This window comes from Populus alba, chromosome 16 (genome assembly GCF_005239225.2).
Source record: "Populus alba chromosome 16, ASM523922v2, whole genome shotgun sequence".
NCBI classification, from domain to species: Eukaryota; Viridiplantae; Streptophyta; class Magnoliopsida; order Malpighiales; family Salicaceae; genus Populus; species Populus alba.
Window position 1 is genome coordinate 1,141,437 of NC_133299.1, and position 16,437 is coordinate 1,157,873.

Consider the following 16,437-nt stretch of genomic DNA (forward strand, 5'->3'; position numbering starts at 1 on the left):
TATAAAAATAATAAAAATAAATAAACAAGTTTATGTGTCTTTAACTATAGTTATAAAACCAGTATAATTAAAAAAAAAAAAAAAAAACCAGTATAATAAGTTAACTTGGTAGTGGTGGATTTGAAGCTTAATTTATGCTGGTTTTAATTTCGACTTTTTTTTTTTAATCTAAACAATGACCTGTCAATCAATGAATTAGCATGCCCAACCTGCCGGGTCCACCCGAGTTTGGTCGTATAACTATCGTCTTGACCTGGAATTTCCATAAGCAGAAGGTATATATATATAGCTAGCGACGATCTCTACAGCCAAAAAAACGGCCAGAGAGAGAAATCAGACCAAAGCAAACTTTTGCACATTAACGTTATCAGACAAAACATGGCAGAAGACAAGCAAGAAACAGAGAAAACATTCGCTGATTTAGGTTTATGTAAAGAACTAGTAGAAGCATGTGAAAATCTGGGATGGAAAAAGCCAACAAAGATACAAGAAGAAGCAATACCTTATGCACTTCAAGGCAAAGACTTGATTGGTGTAGCAGCTACAGGTTCAGGCAAGACTGGAGCTTTTGTGCTTCCAACACTGGAAGCACTTTTGAAAGATTCACAAGAGAGAAAATCTGTGCAACCCTTCTTTGTTTGTGTTCTTTCTCCTACAAGGTTGGCTTTTTTTTTTGTTGGTTTTCTTTGAATTTGAACCCAGATGATTTTTTGTTTTGTTTATTATATGTTTAAAGTTGGGTTTTTTTTATTGAATTATTTGAATGTGAAAAACCCAGATGCTTTGTTCTTGTGTATTTAGTGTTGTAAGCTTTAAAGTGTGTGTGTGTGTGTGTGTGTGTGTATTTTACGATGTAGTATAAATTTTTCAACTGGGTTTTGTTTTGCTCTTGTTCAAAGGGAGTTGGCAATTCAGATTGCTGAGCAGTTTGAAGCTTTGGGATCTGGCATTGGTGTGAGATGTGTAGTGGTAAGTTTTAAGGTTGCCCCTTTATTTCTTTTTGTTTTTTCGTTAGATAGACAGGAAGTAAATTGAGAGTTTTTTTTTTGTGATTATCTGTTCACTTCCATCACAAATTTATTATAGACATTTGGGTTGGTACATAAGTACATTAATAAAAACAAATCTTGATTTGCTGATAGAATATTTTAGCTTCAAATTAAAGACTCAGGTCATGTAGTTCTGTGCTAGGCACAAAATTGAGCTGTGCTATTTAATTATATAATTCACAAAATGGGCTTTGAGCATTGAAGGTGAGTAGTTTTGAAATCATGCCTGACAGCAGGACTAATTATGATAAGGAAATGATTTGCGACTGGGTAGAAGTTATGTAGGTGGTTTATTTTGTGGAGTAAATGATGGTGAAATGTTAAAGTTCAATGTTTATTAAAGAAGTATTGGAGTTAGAAGAAAAAACAAGGTTATGGTTTGAATCACTTTGAAGGGTAGATTCTGAAGATTGAACTGTATCATATAGTTTTCCATTCAAACTTGTTATTTTTTTTCCAAAATTATGTGAATGATAATCCTTGTTGTTCTTTTGAAATAGCTTGTTGGAGGAGAGGATATGTTGCAGCAATCTATTGTCCTTGCAAAAAAGCGGCCACACGTTATTGTAAGAGTTTCATTTACTAGTATGATACTTTGAGCTTCCTTTGACATACAGAGAGGATATAACTGTTTGGTTTTGTTATTCGATGTGGTCTTTGCATCTTTCTATCATAATCTGATAAGTCATAGAGCATATCTTAGCTTGTTGGCTCCCCCTTTCTCATTGTATAGGCGCGTGGGGTGGGATTGGTGCCTAATGTATGAACAAGATTGTTATATTCAATTTTGGTTGGAATTATTCTAAGTGGAAATTTCAACTTAAAGGTGCTTGCAAGAGAAGGAAGGAGATTTATGTGGATATATATTAAAACTACTACATGTTTTCAGTTGGAGGAAGCTCTCAATTTATCTCGGTTTGTTATTTCTTTGTAGGTTGGAACACCTGGTCGCCTTGCGGATCATTTGTCAAACACAAAAGGCTTCTCTCTTCATGCATTGAAATATTTAGTACGTCACATCTTATCCTTGGGCCTAGAACCTCCTTTTTTTGTTTTTTAAATTGTTCATGTTGCTTTATTATTTGTGCTGTGAACAGATCTTGGATGAAGCAGACAGATTACTGAGTATGGATTTTGAGAAATCACTGGATGAAATTTTAAAGGCCATTCCAAGGAATAGAAGAACCTATTTATTTTCTGCCACTATGACAAATAAGGCAGGTGTCATATACATTGAGATTGCCAGAGTTTTCTTCTTGTTTTTCTTTCTTTCTTCATCTATTTTTTTTATGAATATGCTGGAGTCTTCTTGATTCCAATGTTCGTGTTGCTGTGGTTGCTATGGAGCATAAAACAAGTCATTGCAAAATAAATTGCAGATAAGAACGTAATTTTTCTGCAATTTTTATCTATTCAAAGCTGATTAAAATAGTTTGTCGTAGCTAATTTCCTGAATTGGCTCACTAACATGAGTAGGAAATGGAAGCTAAAATATAAAATGGTTCAAAATATCACATCATCTTTTCTTTTGTTGTGGCTGATTGTATCTGTTTTTGGCCTTGTGGTTCTTCCAACTAAAAAGTTCATAAGGTTTGCAATAAAGTGAAATTAGAACAAATGCAACGAGCTTGAAATAATAAAATCCAAAATATTTTTTGTGTTGACAATTGAAATATTTTCCGTACATCCTAATGGAGGGAAATGAGATAAGGTTCAAAGTTTGATCAAGTTCTTATCTTGGTTTTGCAGGTGAAGAAACTCCAAAGGGCTTGTTTAAGGAATCCTGTAAAGGTGCAATGGAACAACTTTCATGCATCTATCACTTTCCTCTTCTAATTGTTTTCCTCACAAGCCAGAATTTCAATTTTCCAGATCGAAGCAGCATTTAAATATTCCACTGTTGACACACTGGAGCAGGGGTTTTACTTCATGCCAGCTGCGCTCAAGGTTTCTTCCTTTTCCATTGCTGCATTGCTTCACACATATTCTTCCTTTTTTACATATATGATGTATTCCACAAGCCCATTTGAAATTCTCTGTCATCTGCTGGTTATCCAAATACACATCAAGAATACTGAAGTTCTGGTTACAAGGAACTTGTTGTCTGCAATATCAGATGTTTCATTGTTTCCTGGTTTTCATAGCTGATTTGATTTTGTATGCCTGCAACAATTTTTTTCTAATTTTAAGATTGGAACGCTTGGAAGAACTTAAAGAATAAAAGGGATTATATTTGGTGCTGACCACCAAATACCTTGAGAAGGCATGAGTACTTGAGAGTTTGTGCATGGTTCACAGTGAGCCATGCATCTGGTGGTGTTTGAAGATGTTAGTCGTGGAATTATTCATGAGACTGCAGCATTTTATACCCCAATGGAAGCTTCGTGAAGCAAAAACTGCTTCCATTCTTTTACTCTATAATTAATCTCTCTCTTAGGTTCGTTTCATTTTGTATGCTTGCTGCAGGATTGCTATCTTGTACATGTAATATCATCAAAGAAAGGAGCTACTTCCATGGTTTTCACTCGGACATGCAGAGAAACTGACTTTTTGGCTTTGGTTCTTCGAAAGCTTGGTCTAGGGGCCATCCCCATTAATGGTCAAATGAGCCAGGTGTGCCTTAAATAATCGAAATATATGCATTTTTTTCTCTCTCCATCTATTCACGTTTCTTCTCCTCTGCCCATTTTTGTTACCTAAATGTTCTTGTGATTATAAATCAGCCCTCACTTTGTTAGAACAATGTTTTCTATAGTCAAACAGACTTGGAGCGTTAAATAAGTTCAAAGCTGGCGAGTTCAATATTCTGATATGCACTGATGTCGCAAGTAGAGGGCTCGATATTCCTTCTGTGGATGTTGTTGTTAATTATAATATCCCCACAAACGCCAAGGTTTGCCTTCTAATTTTCCAGCACTCTCACTCATACTTGAGTACACCATGTTTAAAGGTCTTGTTTCTAATCTATCTTCAGTCATAATTATTGCGGAGCTTTGAATCGCTTTTGGTTGTTTCCCTTTTTCCATTCATGATATTTCCCTGCATTTTCATCACTTTTCTGCAACACGCGCTATTATTTTCAGCAATTTGAATTTGTCACCACAATCTTGAAATCTTGCATCCAAACATTCACATCTACATGACAAACACAATAATTCCTTTAGATGATGAATGACTAGATGGAGTTGTTCGTGGATCATTTTGCATATATTTACAATCTCCTCTTTTCTAATTTGTTTACAGGATTATTTTCACCGTGTGGGTCGAACTGCTCGTGCAGGACGATCAGGGCTTGCAATCTCACTTGTAAATCAATTCGATATAGGACCATTTAAACAGATAGAGAAGCACATTGGAGGTTAGACTTAGACAAGCTGTTTTTTTGTTAGGAGCCACCAGGAGTATTTTTGGAAAAAAATGTGCTTACCCATAGACTAAACAGTTTGCTATGCTTTCAGATGATTTCAAGATACCCAAGTATACGGCAAATGAAGATGAAGTCTTGCTATTGGCAGAGCGTGTTACAGAAGCCAAAAGAATTTCCAGAAAGGTATTCCCTTAATTTTTCCATCATAATTGATAGGACTAAGTGTAGTGAAATAATGATATTGTTTTTATTACAATCTCATTCGAGTGTTTCTTGATTGATGTTCCTGTTGTATGCTGAACTTCCATAGAGCATCAAAGAGGGTGGAGGCAACAAGAGAACAGACCGACTAGACGACGAAGATGAGGAGGATATAGAGAAGTATTTAGGCATCAAGAACAAGAAGTTGAAGAGAAAATGAGACCAGCAAGCAACTCTTCTGCCTGAATGTTTCACCATCTGAGGATTCTTCCTCAGGAGATTTTTGTAGCATAACAAACACTACTCTGATCATCCAGTAAGGGGATGTGAGATTACTAGTTTACTACTTGTTTTGGCAAAGTTAAATTATAGGTTTTGTGATATTAATTATTTTTCATATGATAAAATCTTATAATATTAAATTTTATCCCATACTCTTAACACGTGCACGAGCCATGAAGATCAAAATATTGTTTGAGAATTACAGTATATGAAAAGCCAAATCATGGAAGATACAAAAAATGCCAAATTATTGGAAAATGTCGTTTTCTATTTTTTTTAGCTAATTTTATATCCAAAAATATTAGTAACCTTAAAAACACTCTAAATTATTATGATAGTATTAATCCTAAACAATTTTTTATATCGATTTTACTATCCGGCTGCTTAAATTTTTTAATAAAGCTCTCTGTTGGCATCATTTTATAAAATAATATCATTTCTAACTTAAATAAATTAAATTAATCAAGTATTTTTAAAAATTTTAAAATAAAATTAATACATATAATTATTTGATGGTAAAGGTAAAGTCCAAGACGAGTTGTATGGTATTTTTGAGATTTGTGAAAAAGAAAAAACTCTTGATAGTGTAATGGGCTGGACTTCCTTCTAAATGGTATTTTTCAACCCAGTCCACCAATTCAAAATTATGAAAACCACACGTCATTCCAAGCTGCAGAAGGTGCAGAAACGACGTGTCGTTTTGTCTTGGTTTGGCAAAACGCTCTTCAAGCAGCAGCAAGCAGCAGTCCAGTCTCGAAACTGGAAATATTTTGGGTTCTTTTCAAGATCACCAGATCAAAGGTAAGCTGTTTTCTTGAAAACCCTTTTGTTATTTTTATCCAAGTGTTTTTTTAAGGATTAAGGTTTTGGTTTTTAGATGTTTTAGAGCTTCAAATTTGCTTATTTTTATCATGAAATGTTCTTTTTATTGGTTACAGTTTTAATTTTTAGATGTATTAGAGTTTGGAATTTGCTTAAATCTTGCATAAACTGAGCTAGTATTTTGATATTTAATGTGCATAAACAGTGAGGGAAGAAAAGATTGTGAAAAACAAGAGAGTAGAGGAAGATAATATGGGGACTGAAGAAAGTGGCGGTGTTTCAAAGAGGCAGAGATTGGATGAGCTGTCTTCAGCTTCTGGTATTGAAAACCCACTTGTGCCTTACAATGATGTGGATGATGAAGAGGAGGATTTTGAAAGAGGGAAAACGGCTAATGGTGGTGGAAGGGTGGAGGAGAATAGGGGACAAGTTGTTGCAGCAGAGAATGGTGAGGAGAATGAGGAGGAAGAGGAGGAGGATTTGTATGGAGAAGAGAATAGTTTGGAGAAGAGGAAGAGTCAATTTGAGCCTCGTGAGGATTGCCCGTATTTAGACACTGTTAATCGACAGGTAAAGATTGCATCTTTTTGGGATAATTTATATAGATTTTGGGTTTATAAGTTGTTGAATGTGTTAAGTATTGGCGGTTTTGGATATGATAATATGGATTTTTGTTTAAATAAGGTTATCTGTATATTGTTGTGCAAAAATGCGTTAAGGATATGTTTTCTTGGGGTGTTTTGTGTTTTTGTACTTGAATATGTGGAAGGATGCTTTTTGCTAGATAATTTGTGTAGTTTGTAGGCATAAGTGTGTTAAAGGATTCATTTTTCTGGGTTGTATATGTGAGTTTTTGTGTGTAATTATGTGCACATAAATGTGTTAAAGGCTTCATTTTTTTGGGCTATATATCCGGGTACATTTTTGTGTAGTTATGTGGATATGTGTGTTCATGAATAAGTACAGTCAACATTATTTTGGAGAATATATCAGGATTGTGGTTTATATGTCTGTGTCTGTGTGCTTAAAATATGTGTTTGATTATTGTTTTTTGGGGGTTTGCAGGTCTTGGACTTTGATTTTGAGAAATTTTGCTCTGTTTCCCTGTCAAATTTGAATGTGTATGCGTGTTTGGTTTGTGGGAAGTATTACCAAGGAAGAGGGAAGAAATCTCATGCTTATACTCATAGTCTTGAGGCAGGACACCATGTCTACGTCAATCTTAGGACAGAGAAGGTTTATTGTCTTCCTGATGGATATGAGATTATTGACCCATCACTAGATGATATACGGCATGTTCTCAATCCAAGGTCTTTCTCCCCCTCTCTCCGTGGTGCATTATGCTTTTCCTGTGGGCATGGGGTTCTTGTTAGTATTCTTTCTTAGAGTTCCTGACATATAATTGAGATGGTAACAGGGGATGGCTATCTGTGGTGTTATTGGTTGCATTTTCTTTTTAACCCTCTTTATATGTTTACCAACTTCCAAGAACTTTGTATCATCCATGCAGGTTTACTAGGGATCAAGTCAAACAGCTTGACAAAAACAGGCAATGGTCCAGGGCACTTGATGGGTCTGATTACCTTCCTGGAATGGTAACCATCTGTCGTCTTACTTGATCACCAATTCATCACATTCATCACTGAATTATTGCTCATGATACAACTTCCTTGTGTAATAAGATGCAGATTGGTCCTACTTATTTATGTAAAAGATGCATATTTTGGACATTTTAACATTGTTTACTATCTTGCTTGATTTTGATCATCAGGTGGGTCTGAATAACATCAAGGAAACTGATTTTGTAAATGTCACAATTCAGTCGCTAATGAGAGTTACACCCTTGAGGAATTTCTTCCTCATCCCTGAAAACTATCAACATTGCAAGTCTCCTCTTGTTCAACGCTATGGAGAACTCACTCGTAAAATATGGCATGCTCGGAACTTTAAAGGACAGGTTTGATCCTTTGATTACTTCTTCGAAGTCATGGTTTTCCAATGTTTAAGTTTTGTTTCCTAATTTTATTTGGTCATCTATTCTCTTGGGACTTTTCAGGTGAGCCCACATGAGTTTCTCCAGGCTGTAATGAAAGCTAGTAAGAAACGGTTTCGCATTGGTCAACAGTCTGATCCAGTGGAATTCATGGCATGGCTTCTTAATACATTGCACACAAATCTTAGAACTTCAAAGAAAAATAACAGTATCATTTACGAGTGCTTTCAGGTGCTTTTTTACTTTTCCAATGCTCTTCAGTTTGTTTCAAGTTTGCGTGTTGATATTATTTATCTCAGTGGTGCTGGTCTAAAACTTCTTTTCCTGTTAGGGTGAGTTGGAGGTTGTGAAAGAGATTCCTAACAAAGCTATCACTGAGAAGAAAGAAAATGGTGATGGCCAGATTGATGGTAGAGCTGGTCATGATATTTTCACAGAAACGTCTAGAATGCCATTCTTGATGCTTGGACTGGATTTGCCACCACCTCCTCTGTTTAAAGATGTGATGGAGAAAAATATAATACCTCAGGTATTTATGCATTATGTTTTAGCTAGGTTGGAAATATTATTATTATGTCTGCTGCATAGTGCCAAAAGGCTCTCTATCTGAGCTAGATGGTATCATCCTGCACTATTGTTTGTGTTATAGAGATCCTAGTTATACGCATCAAATCATGTTTAATTCTCATTCCAAATGAAAGGATTCAAAAGACATGCTTGGTTAGAGCCCTAGGAGCGAATGTAGATGTCACTGCTCTGGTAATAGAACATTTAGTTGATTCTTCTTTTCAGATCTTTAAACAAGTCAAATTCTCAGCTTATGCCTCCATTATTCCTGGGAAATCAAGGGTTAATTATTGACCATGGAAGATAGAACATAGTTAAGTTTCTCTTCTTCTTCTTCTTTTTTTCTCACTTCTTATTCATCTATTGAGAGGAAGTGTTAATTTTTGCATCTGTTTCAACTCCTAGTTTAGTGCTTTTGTTGGTTGCCATACAAGTCTATATTTTTCTCAAATGGTTAAATTAAAACCTTATTGACCTGGAATTTAGATGAAAGCTGAATCAACTTAAGTATCCTAGTTTGGGTTTTCAGCTATCAGTATTTGCATGTGATGATCAGATGTGACCCAGAAACACTGGCTGTGTACTTTTGAGCTTATATATGTTGGGGTTTGTTTTCTCTAAGGTAGGGTAGCAAGGTTTTGGCTTGATCCATGGGTGGAAAATGAAGGATTTCCTTGGGTAAATTCTACTTATTCCCTTTCTTGGTGGATACTTATTTTGCATGTGCTATTGTTTCAGGTTCCTCTGTTCAATATACTGAAGAAATTTGATGGTGAGACTGTGACTGAAGTTGTTCGTCCTCGTGTTGCCCGGATGAAATATCGCGTCACCAAATTGCCACAGTATTTAATACTACATATGCAGCGGTTTAAAAGGAACAACTTTTTCATCGAGAAGAATCCCACCTTAGGTAAGGCTCGACACTAACAGTGGATTTTACTTGGAACTTTGTTTGGTTTTGAACTATCCTGTGCTAATTGTTTCTATGATTACAGTCAACTTTCCTGTGAAGAACTTGGAGTTGAAAGATTTTATTCCTTTGCCAATGCCTAAAGAACATGAGAGATTGCGCTCGAAGTATGATTTGATTGCCGATATTGTCCATGATGGAAAGCCTAATGAGGGTTTCTACAGGGTTTTTGTGCAGCGAAAGTCAGAAGAGCTATGGTAATTCAATTTCTAATCCACTTGTATGGTTGTGAATGAAACTTATAATTACATATCTGATAATCAATGTTTTGCAGGTATGAGATGCAGGATCTGCATGTTTCTGAGACCCTTCCTCAAATGGTTGCTCTCTCTGAGGCATACCTGCAGATATATGAGCAGCAGCAGTAGCACTGGAGTTTAGAAGTCCTATTGTCAACATGTTGTCATACTGTTTTTGGGTACAAGTAACACAAGAGTCTTACCTTCTGTACATGGTTGAGGAAAAATCGGAATATGATGGCACCATTGCTTGACAGGCACTTGGCAGATTTACTAAGCTTAGAAAAACATTGAGGTTTTGTAGAAAAAAGGCAGTACTTTGTCTGTTTCATACCATTAAAAGGATGAACAGTTTTGTTACTAAAAAACTTTCCATCTATTGTAGCAGAGCAGGAAACTTGAATAATTCGGTGATTATTGACTTGGGTGATTCAGATAGTGACTTCGGTTTGGTTGTCCTGCTTTGTGTACAACTTTGATCTGTAGGGATAAAAAAATGATATGCTAGCCTTTGGTTTGTTCATTGTTACCGAGTTCTCTTGGCAGTAATGTCATGAAAAGCAGTATTCGTAGGCTTCTCTTGTTTTATTGTCGACACTTCATTGCCTGGATTTCTTTCTGCTAGTATTTTTCTTACAGTGATGTGGTAGATAGTATTCTGCTTCGTATTGTTGTGATTTTTTAAAGTGCAGCAGTTTCTACTTGAAAAAAGTGTTAATGCACCCATCCACCCACGCACGCACGCAGAGACAGAGACAGCCTGAATTGAAGGTATGTATGCGTCCTTTCAAATACACACAGCCCTGCTTGAATGGTATATGTGCCTCCTTTCAGATAAAGTAGTCCAGCACACGGGGAAGCCCTAATATTGAATGGAGTGCTCAGTGATGGAGATTGCAAGCAATGCCCTCGGTAGGGAAGTCACTGAATGGAGGCCACGAGCCAGCAACCGAGACTTGATCCCCGAGTCTTTGTCGGGACGGAGACAGTAAAGATGCCCCCTTGATTCATAGCCACTTTCTAAAGGTTTCAAGTTGAGACTTGATCTCCTGGTTTTGGACATCGCTCTTTGGAGGTATAAAACTAGTATAAATGTAATAATGTTTTTTTTTTTTTTGTATGATTAAATTTGGATTGGGTTTGATTGACTCAATCGAATGAGTTTGACAGAATTAATATTTTATTTGATTTAAATAAAAACTTAACTCACATTAAATTATTCAATAAATCTTAACTAACACATCGAGGAATCTAGATTATTTAATTTGCACTGAACCATTTCGATCCTTCTGTATTTTTTTTCTCTCTAAATGATAAAAATGATAAAGGAGAGGCACCAAACAATTATCACCTCCACATATTTTTCATGACTAAACTACATGGATTGTCTAACAGAGTTATTTATCGATCAATAAGACATTGTTAAGTTCAAGAATCTCCCTTGGAATCCGTGGTAATAGGAATGCAAGAGGTGTTGTAGGGGGGGCTGAGAAGACTGATCTGCAGAATCATTCTTAAAATATAAGATAATAAGAATGGACAACTCTTGAATCAAAATGCATGTCTGCAGTTGTGGAGGATAAGTGCATATTGCGATTGCCATCTACTTTAGAGTCTGCAGAACCGTGTTCAGAGCGTGTATTAACGGGACTGACATTCCCTTCATTAGTAGCCATACCATCAGGGAATGAGGAAGTGTTGTCTGCAGTAAATAATGTATTAGCAGATGGTGCCAAGTCTGTAGAAGCAGCATTAAATAGATGAAACAATTATGTCAAGTCATTTTGTTGATTCCTATTTTTAAAGTATAAAAGCTTTCTTCAATCAGACTTCTCTTGATATAAACAATTTTTAAGGAGAATGATAGTATTTATATCCCTTTTACGTTGCAGAATATCCCAAAAAAACACACTTAGCGGCACGGCTCTTGGATCAAGCTTGTCCCGATGTAAAGCTTGTATATAAACAAAATAAAAGTAACCAAACACCCGTAAATGAGATAAATTAAATGATTGCTTCTGTAAAACTTTAAGAGAAGATTTAAAATATAATACTTGGCTAAGTAATCGTTTGATTAGATATGTAACAAATAACACTTTGTGAGTCCAAAATATTTTAGGAACATGCACGTGTATCTCTAGTTTTTTTTCAATAAATCTTTGTTTTTACATTCAGCTGCCTCAGGTATGCCAACACCGCTGGAACAGACCCTTGGATGGTGGTTTCCGAATGGATTATAAGAACTTTTGTGCACTCTATTCGAGCCCATTTGCTATGTCTTTCAATTGAGGTTCACTAAAGCATGTGGTTTGCTAACTTAATTGCTGACACAAGATGGCCATTTTTAGCTGTGGTTTCTTCTTTCCAATAATAACTGGAGGAAAAAGGTGAATGTTAAGTTTGTCGGAACAAGACCCCGTCTAGCTTGACATGTTAATTTTAATTTAATGACTCATTTATTCAAAGTTTGGCTTGGTGGGTCAATTTGGTGACCAGGTCAACACAATGACCCACTGACTCAGAGCTTGGCTTGGCCAAGTTTGTGAAAAAATCAAGTATATTTTTTTAACCAAAATTATTAGTTTTATTGCTTGGTATTTTATGATTAGGACTTTTAGTTTCATTTCTTGTTTCCGTCAATTTTTTAGATTTATTTAAATGATTATAAATATATTAAAAGATACAAACTATTGAAGAGAAAATATGTAGTAATAAATTTTTAAATTAAAATTTTTATGTCGTTATTCTACAAGATTTAACGGGTTTGTGTTTCATGTTTTTTTATTATTACTATTATCCCTCGCATCACTTCCTTCCAAACGATGGTGGGGTAGCTGAAACCAATCAGTGATGATTTACTGGTGGAGGAAGCAAATATCACTTGCTTTGTTGTGTGGTCAAGAACAAGATGCATATCCCCTTGCACGTCACTACACATGCAAGCAAGTTGGCATTTGGTGGTAATACCGAGGGTCATTAGATTTTAGAATTGCTTTGGTTTTATTATTAATTTGAGTTTTATAAAATGTTATGTTATTAGATATTTATATAATTATTAATTTTAAAATTTATAAAATTAATTGATACATATGTAAACCGGTCAAGTATCCATATTAATAATAATAATAATAATAATAATAATAATAATAATAAAATTAATATTAGTTGATGTGATAGATTTTAATGCTATAAAACAAAAGGAAAAAAAAAAAAAAGGAACAGTCATTTCATAAGGTCTCAACTTTAATTAACTTCTTCAGAAGGATAGGAAATAGATCACTACAACATGACCAAATCAAACAAACTATATATATGATAATTAAAGACTAACTTAATTTAATTTGAGGAATGAAATTAAGTCACAGTAGGAATTGATGATCATTGATGCAATCAACATGGTAGAAAGGCCTAAGCTCTTCAAGGTTCGCTTCCTAACCATTGATCAATCAAGTTTCCAAAAGCAACATACGAAGATCCACCCTCCACAACAGCTTTCTTCGCCATTTCACTGGTTTCTTCGGCCTTGTTCCTCAGTTCACCACCTTGTTCCATCATGGTTTTCACAGCTTTTGTTATCACCTCCGCCTTGACAAAATCTGTAGGACAATCTCTCCTAAAATCCAACGTCAATTCCACTGCTAATCCCAAGTCTTTCACCAGCTGAAATGCATTCATGTGTTGCTCAGCGTATAATGGCCAAGTTATAATAGGCACAGCATACCACAAGGTCTCCAAAGTTGAGTTCCATCCACAGTGTGATACGAAAGCGCCTACTGCTTTATGAGCCAAGATTTCTACTTGTGGTGCCCATCCACATAGCATCCCAACGTTTTTAGTTCTTTCCAAGAATCCCTGCGGCAAGATCTCTCCATAGTTGTCAAAAAAACTAGCTTGCAGCATCCCCTTGGAGGGTTTCAACCGGATGGACCATAAGAACCTATGTCCACTCCTCTCGAGCCCGATTGCAATTTCTTTCAACTGAGCTTCATCAAAGCCTCCTCCACTCCCGAAGCACAAGAACACCACTGATTTTTCAGGTTGATCATCAAGCCATTTCAAGATCTCGTCACGCTTGACGGCATCGGATCCTGACAGACTCTTTCCCTTGTGATCAATCAATGGCCCAACATTGAAAATAGGTGGTATATCATCTCTAGCCAAAAGAGCACTAACTGCATGGGACTCAGCTTCTGAAAATGTATTAACAATGATACCGTTGGAGTCCTTAAACTTTCTTCCATGGTTTGCAAAAGTCTCGTATTCCACATCGGTGTGCAATAACGACATAACACGGTAAGGCACGGGATTTGAAAAACAGGGGATGATATAGTCAGGGTCAGTAGGGCTAAACTTAGGCTCACCCTTGTCTTGTCTATCTGAAAGGTAAAGCGTCATGGCAAGAAAGGCAGCATCAGAAGTGTAAAAAACATGAGAAGGGACCCCAAGTTCTTTGGCAACATCAATAAAGGCAGTGCAGAACATATCAACAACAACACTAGCAATTGGTGCAGGATTGTGGGCCATGACTTGGTTAACAATAGTATCTTTTACAAGGGTTTTGTGATCATTGATGTAAGAAGTATAAGCACTTGCAGGGCTTACAGCTAAAGCTTCTGGAGGAGGTGCAGGTATGGTCTCAGGAATTTTGATGAACCTGATTTCTGTATGAATTGAAGCAAGCGATTCGCTGTTCTTGCTTATGCTACCGTAAAATGGATTGTTGATGGCAAGCATGGTTATCAAGAAACTGTCGTTTCTCTCAAGAACCATCTTTGCTAACTGAACAGCTGATACAAGGTGGCCAAATCCAGGTGCAGGGACAAAGACTAGCTGTGTTTTCTTCATTTTGGAGGTTTTGAATGTTCAATGTGGTGATCCTTGTTTGCCTTATAAGGGGCGCAAGGTCAATGCCAGCTGTTATGTTTTTTTTTTTTTTTTTTCCTAAATTAATCATCAAATTGGATATGACAAATATTACGAAGATTGATTTCATAGAAAAATTTTCTTGTAATATTTTTAAACAATTCAAATTAAATAAAAAAAATATAAATATAAAAGAAATACGTAAACATAATATTAGAACTAAAACTCTATACATAATAATCTATCCTTTCTAAATAGAAATTTACTAGTTTTTTTAGGGATAGTTTGTGTGAATTACTATTAGAGATCAGGTAATAAAACTATTTATAGTTTATGAAAACATAACTTTTAAAAAATAATTTAAAATAAAATAAATAGATATTGAAATAATAAATCTCTAAATAATTTTAAATTTAAGCTAATATGATATAAGACATTATATCCAGTTAGTGCGAGTTTGTGTGTATTGACAACTTAATATATTCAGTCATGCGAATTCTTTGTAGTTGTTAACTTGTTATGGTTTCAAATTGAGGAAGGACGTAGTTTTTAATGTCAACAACAATGATTGATTGTGATTGCATTTAATAGCTAGACAGTTGCATGGCTAGAAAGAATCCAAAGATATAATATATACATGATGATATTCTATTTAAATTTATTAAATGGCAATTTCGTAGGAATTGCTGAAGTGTTAAATTGTCGATGAAGTTTTTTATGAATTTTTATTTTTATTTCATTCTATTGTACTTTTCATCATTGGTAGTTATTTATGAAAAATATTATATCACAATTTATATCAAAATTATTGACACAAAAATTCTATCACTATTATCTTCTAAAATTATTGATGAAAATTTTTCATTGTCATTTCTGATTTTTATTTATTAATTTTATGGTAATAATAATAATAATAATCTTATGCTCAAGTTTATAATCCTATAATTAAAAAAATAGTATCGATACCTGAAATTGAAACTTAAATTTCATTTTTAAATTATATGAAATGTTGATAATACAACTAATCAAACATAAACCAACAATCATTCTAAACAAAATTTAAGAATTGATGGTATGATTCCATAAATTAATTTTTAAAATTACATTTTATAAATTTTTATCAAGTAATTCTACCATCAATTCCTAAAATCTAACAATCATTTAAACAAAATTTAAGAATTGATGATAGAATTACTTGGTAAAATTTTATAAAAATAAGCAAACTTTCTTAATAATCATATATACCCATCCTTCTTATTAAATGACATTTAAATGTCTAAAGTAAAGAATACCTACATCTAGCTAAAACAAAATTCGGGATTCTTCTACGATGAAGACGCTATCATTTCATGCACGCATCATAAACCAAAAATCCAAACCAACATGATCATATATATATATATATATATATATATAAAATGTAATGACACATAAACTTTCGAGTCAAAATATTATATTTTGAAGAGTGAAAATAAAAACAATGTTAGTCAATCTGAAGCTATCACATGCCCAACTATTCTAATGGCTCTAATTTTCAACTACTAATGAAAAAAAAAATACTAAAAAGTATTTTTTATATATTTTTAAATCAATTTATATATTAATTAAAATAAAGTATACAATATTAAGATTATTCAAAATGTTAGACTCACATCATGCAAAAACTCATATGAGCTTATCTTTTAATGTATCAAGAATGATTTTATTGGTGTGGGTTTTTATATATATATATATATAATCCTAAATATTTAAATTATATTTTTATATTTACCTCAATTAATTTTTTTTAAATTCTAAATTTTACAACCATGTAATGTATTGATGGGGAAGGCAGTGAGGTGACTGTTTCTGGAGGGACGGGTGCTTGTAAATTAGATAGTGATGGGTCGACAAGCCATGGCCATAAGCAAAAAGATAAAGGACGAAGAGAGAGAGAGAGAAAAAGTTGTGCATAATTTGTGTAACATGTGATGGTGGAACAGGGATAATAATCATATTATATATATGTGTGTATTTTAAAAAATATATCATATTATTTTTTTAAATATATTCAATAAATAAGTAGGCTTCGGTTAATATTCAAA

The 16,437-nt window shown here is 34.4% G+C and overlaps 3 protein-coding genes across 4 annotated transcripts; 2 read left to right on the plus strand and 1 right to left on the minus strand.

Moving 5' to 3' along the window:
• Positions 1 to 282: 282 nt before the first annotated feature.
• On the plus strand, positions 283 to 5,060 carry LOC118030934 (DEAD-box ATP-dependent RNA helicase 10-like). The gene is made up of 12 exons (XM_035035204.1): positions 283 to 659; positions 900 to 969; positions 1,550 to 1,615; positions 1,984 to 2,058; positions 2,147 to 2,266; positions 2,799 to 2,840; positions 2,922 to 2,996; positions 3,516 to 3,662; positions 3,805 to 3,942; positions 4,293 to 4,407; positions 4,508 to 4,599; positions 4,727 to 5,060. The coding sequence occupies exons 1-12, from the start codon at positions 379 to 381 to the stop codon at positions 4,835 to 4,837; spliced, it is 1,332 nt and encodes a 443-aa protein (XP_034891095.1). The 5' UTR covers positions 283 to 378; the 3' UTR covers positions 4,838 to 5,060.
• A 500-nt stretch (positions 5,061 to 5,560) lies between these two features.
• On the plus strand, positions 5,561 to 10,013 carry LOC118030932 (uncharacterized). 2 transcript variants are annotated; one of them, XM_035035202.2, is made up of 10 exons: positions 5,561 to 5,700; positions 5,927 to 6,291; positions 6,787 to 7,031; positions 7,232 to 7,316; positions 7,493 to 7,678; positions 7,778 to 7,945; positions 8,046 to 8,243; positions 9,020 to 9,191; positions 9,277 to 9,448; positions 9,526 to 10,013. In XM_035035202.2, the coding sequence occupies exons 2-10, from the start codon at positions 5,974 to 5,976 to the stop codon at positions 9,617 to 9,619; spliced, it is 1,638 nt and encodes a 545-aa protein (XP_034891093.1). In that variant the 5' UTR covers positions 5,561 to 5,700; positions 5,927 to 5,973; the 3' UTR covers positions 9,620 to 10,013. The 2 variants fall into 2 exon arrangements, with proteins under 2 accessions (XP_034891093.1, XP_034891094.1); XM_035035203.2 differs by lacking the exons at positions 5,561 to 5,700; positions 6,787 to 7,031 and having other exon boundaries at positions 6,158 to 6,291.
• Positions 10,014 to 12,777: 2,764 nt separating this feature from the next.
• On the minus strand, positions 12,778 to 14,392 carry LOC118030923 (UDP-glycosyltransferase 71K1-like). The gene has a single exon (XM_035035195.2). The coding sequence runs from the start codon at positions 14,333 to 14,335 to the stop codon at positions 12,908 to 12,910; it is 1,428 nt and encodes a 475-aa protein (XP_034891086.1). The 5' UTR covers positions 14,336 to 14,392; the 3' UTR covers positions 12,778 to 12,907.
• Positions 14,393 to 16,437: the final 2,045 nt, after the last annotated feature.

Excerpts from the sequence above, each read along its gene's own strand:
- LOC118030932 (XM_035035202.2), top strand. The coding sequence starts at position 5,974 with ATGGGGACTGAAGAAAGTGGCGGTGTTTCAAAGAGGCAGAGATTGGAT. Across the intron at positions 7,317-7,492 it reads CTGATTACCTTCCTGGAATG|GTGGGTCTGAATAACATCAA; the intron begins GTAACCATCTGT and ends TTTGATCATCAG. Across the intron at positions 7,946-8,045 it reads TCATTTACGAGTGCTTTCAG|GGTGAGTTGGAGGTTGTGAA; the intron begins GTGCTTTTTTAC and ends TTTTCCTGTTAG.
- LOC118030923 (XM_035035195.2), bottom strand. The coding sequence starts at position 14,335 with ATGAAGAAAACACAGCTAGTCTTTGTCCCTGCACCTGGATTTGGCCAC.
- LOC118030934 (XM_035035204.1), top strand. The coding sequence starts at position 379 with ATGGCAGAAGACAAGCAAGAAACAGAGAAAACATTCGCTGATTTAGGT. Across the intron at positions 2,059-2,146 it reads TTCATGCATTGAAATATTTA|ATCTTGGATGAAGCAGACAG; the intron begins GTACGTCACATC and ends TGCTGTGAACAG. Across the intron at positions 4,408-4,507 it reads GATAGAGAAGCACATTGGAG|ATGATTTCAAGATACCCAAG; the intron begins GTTAGACTTAGA and ends CTATGCTTTCAG.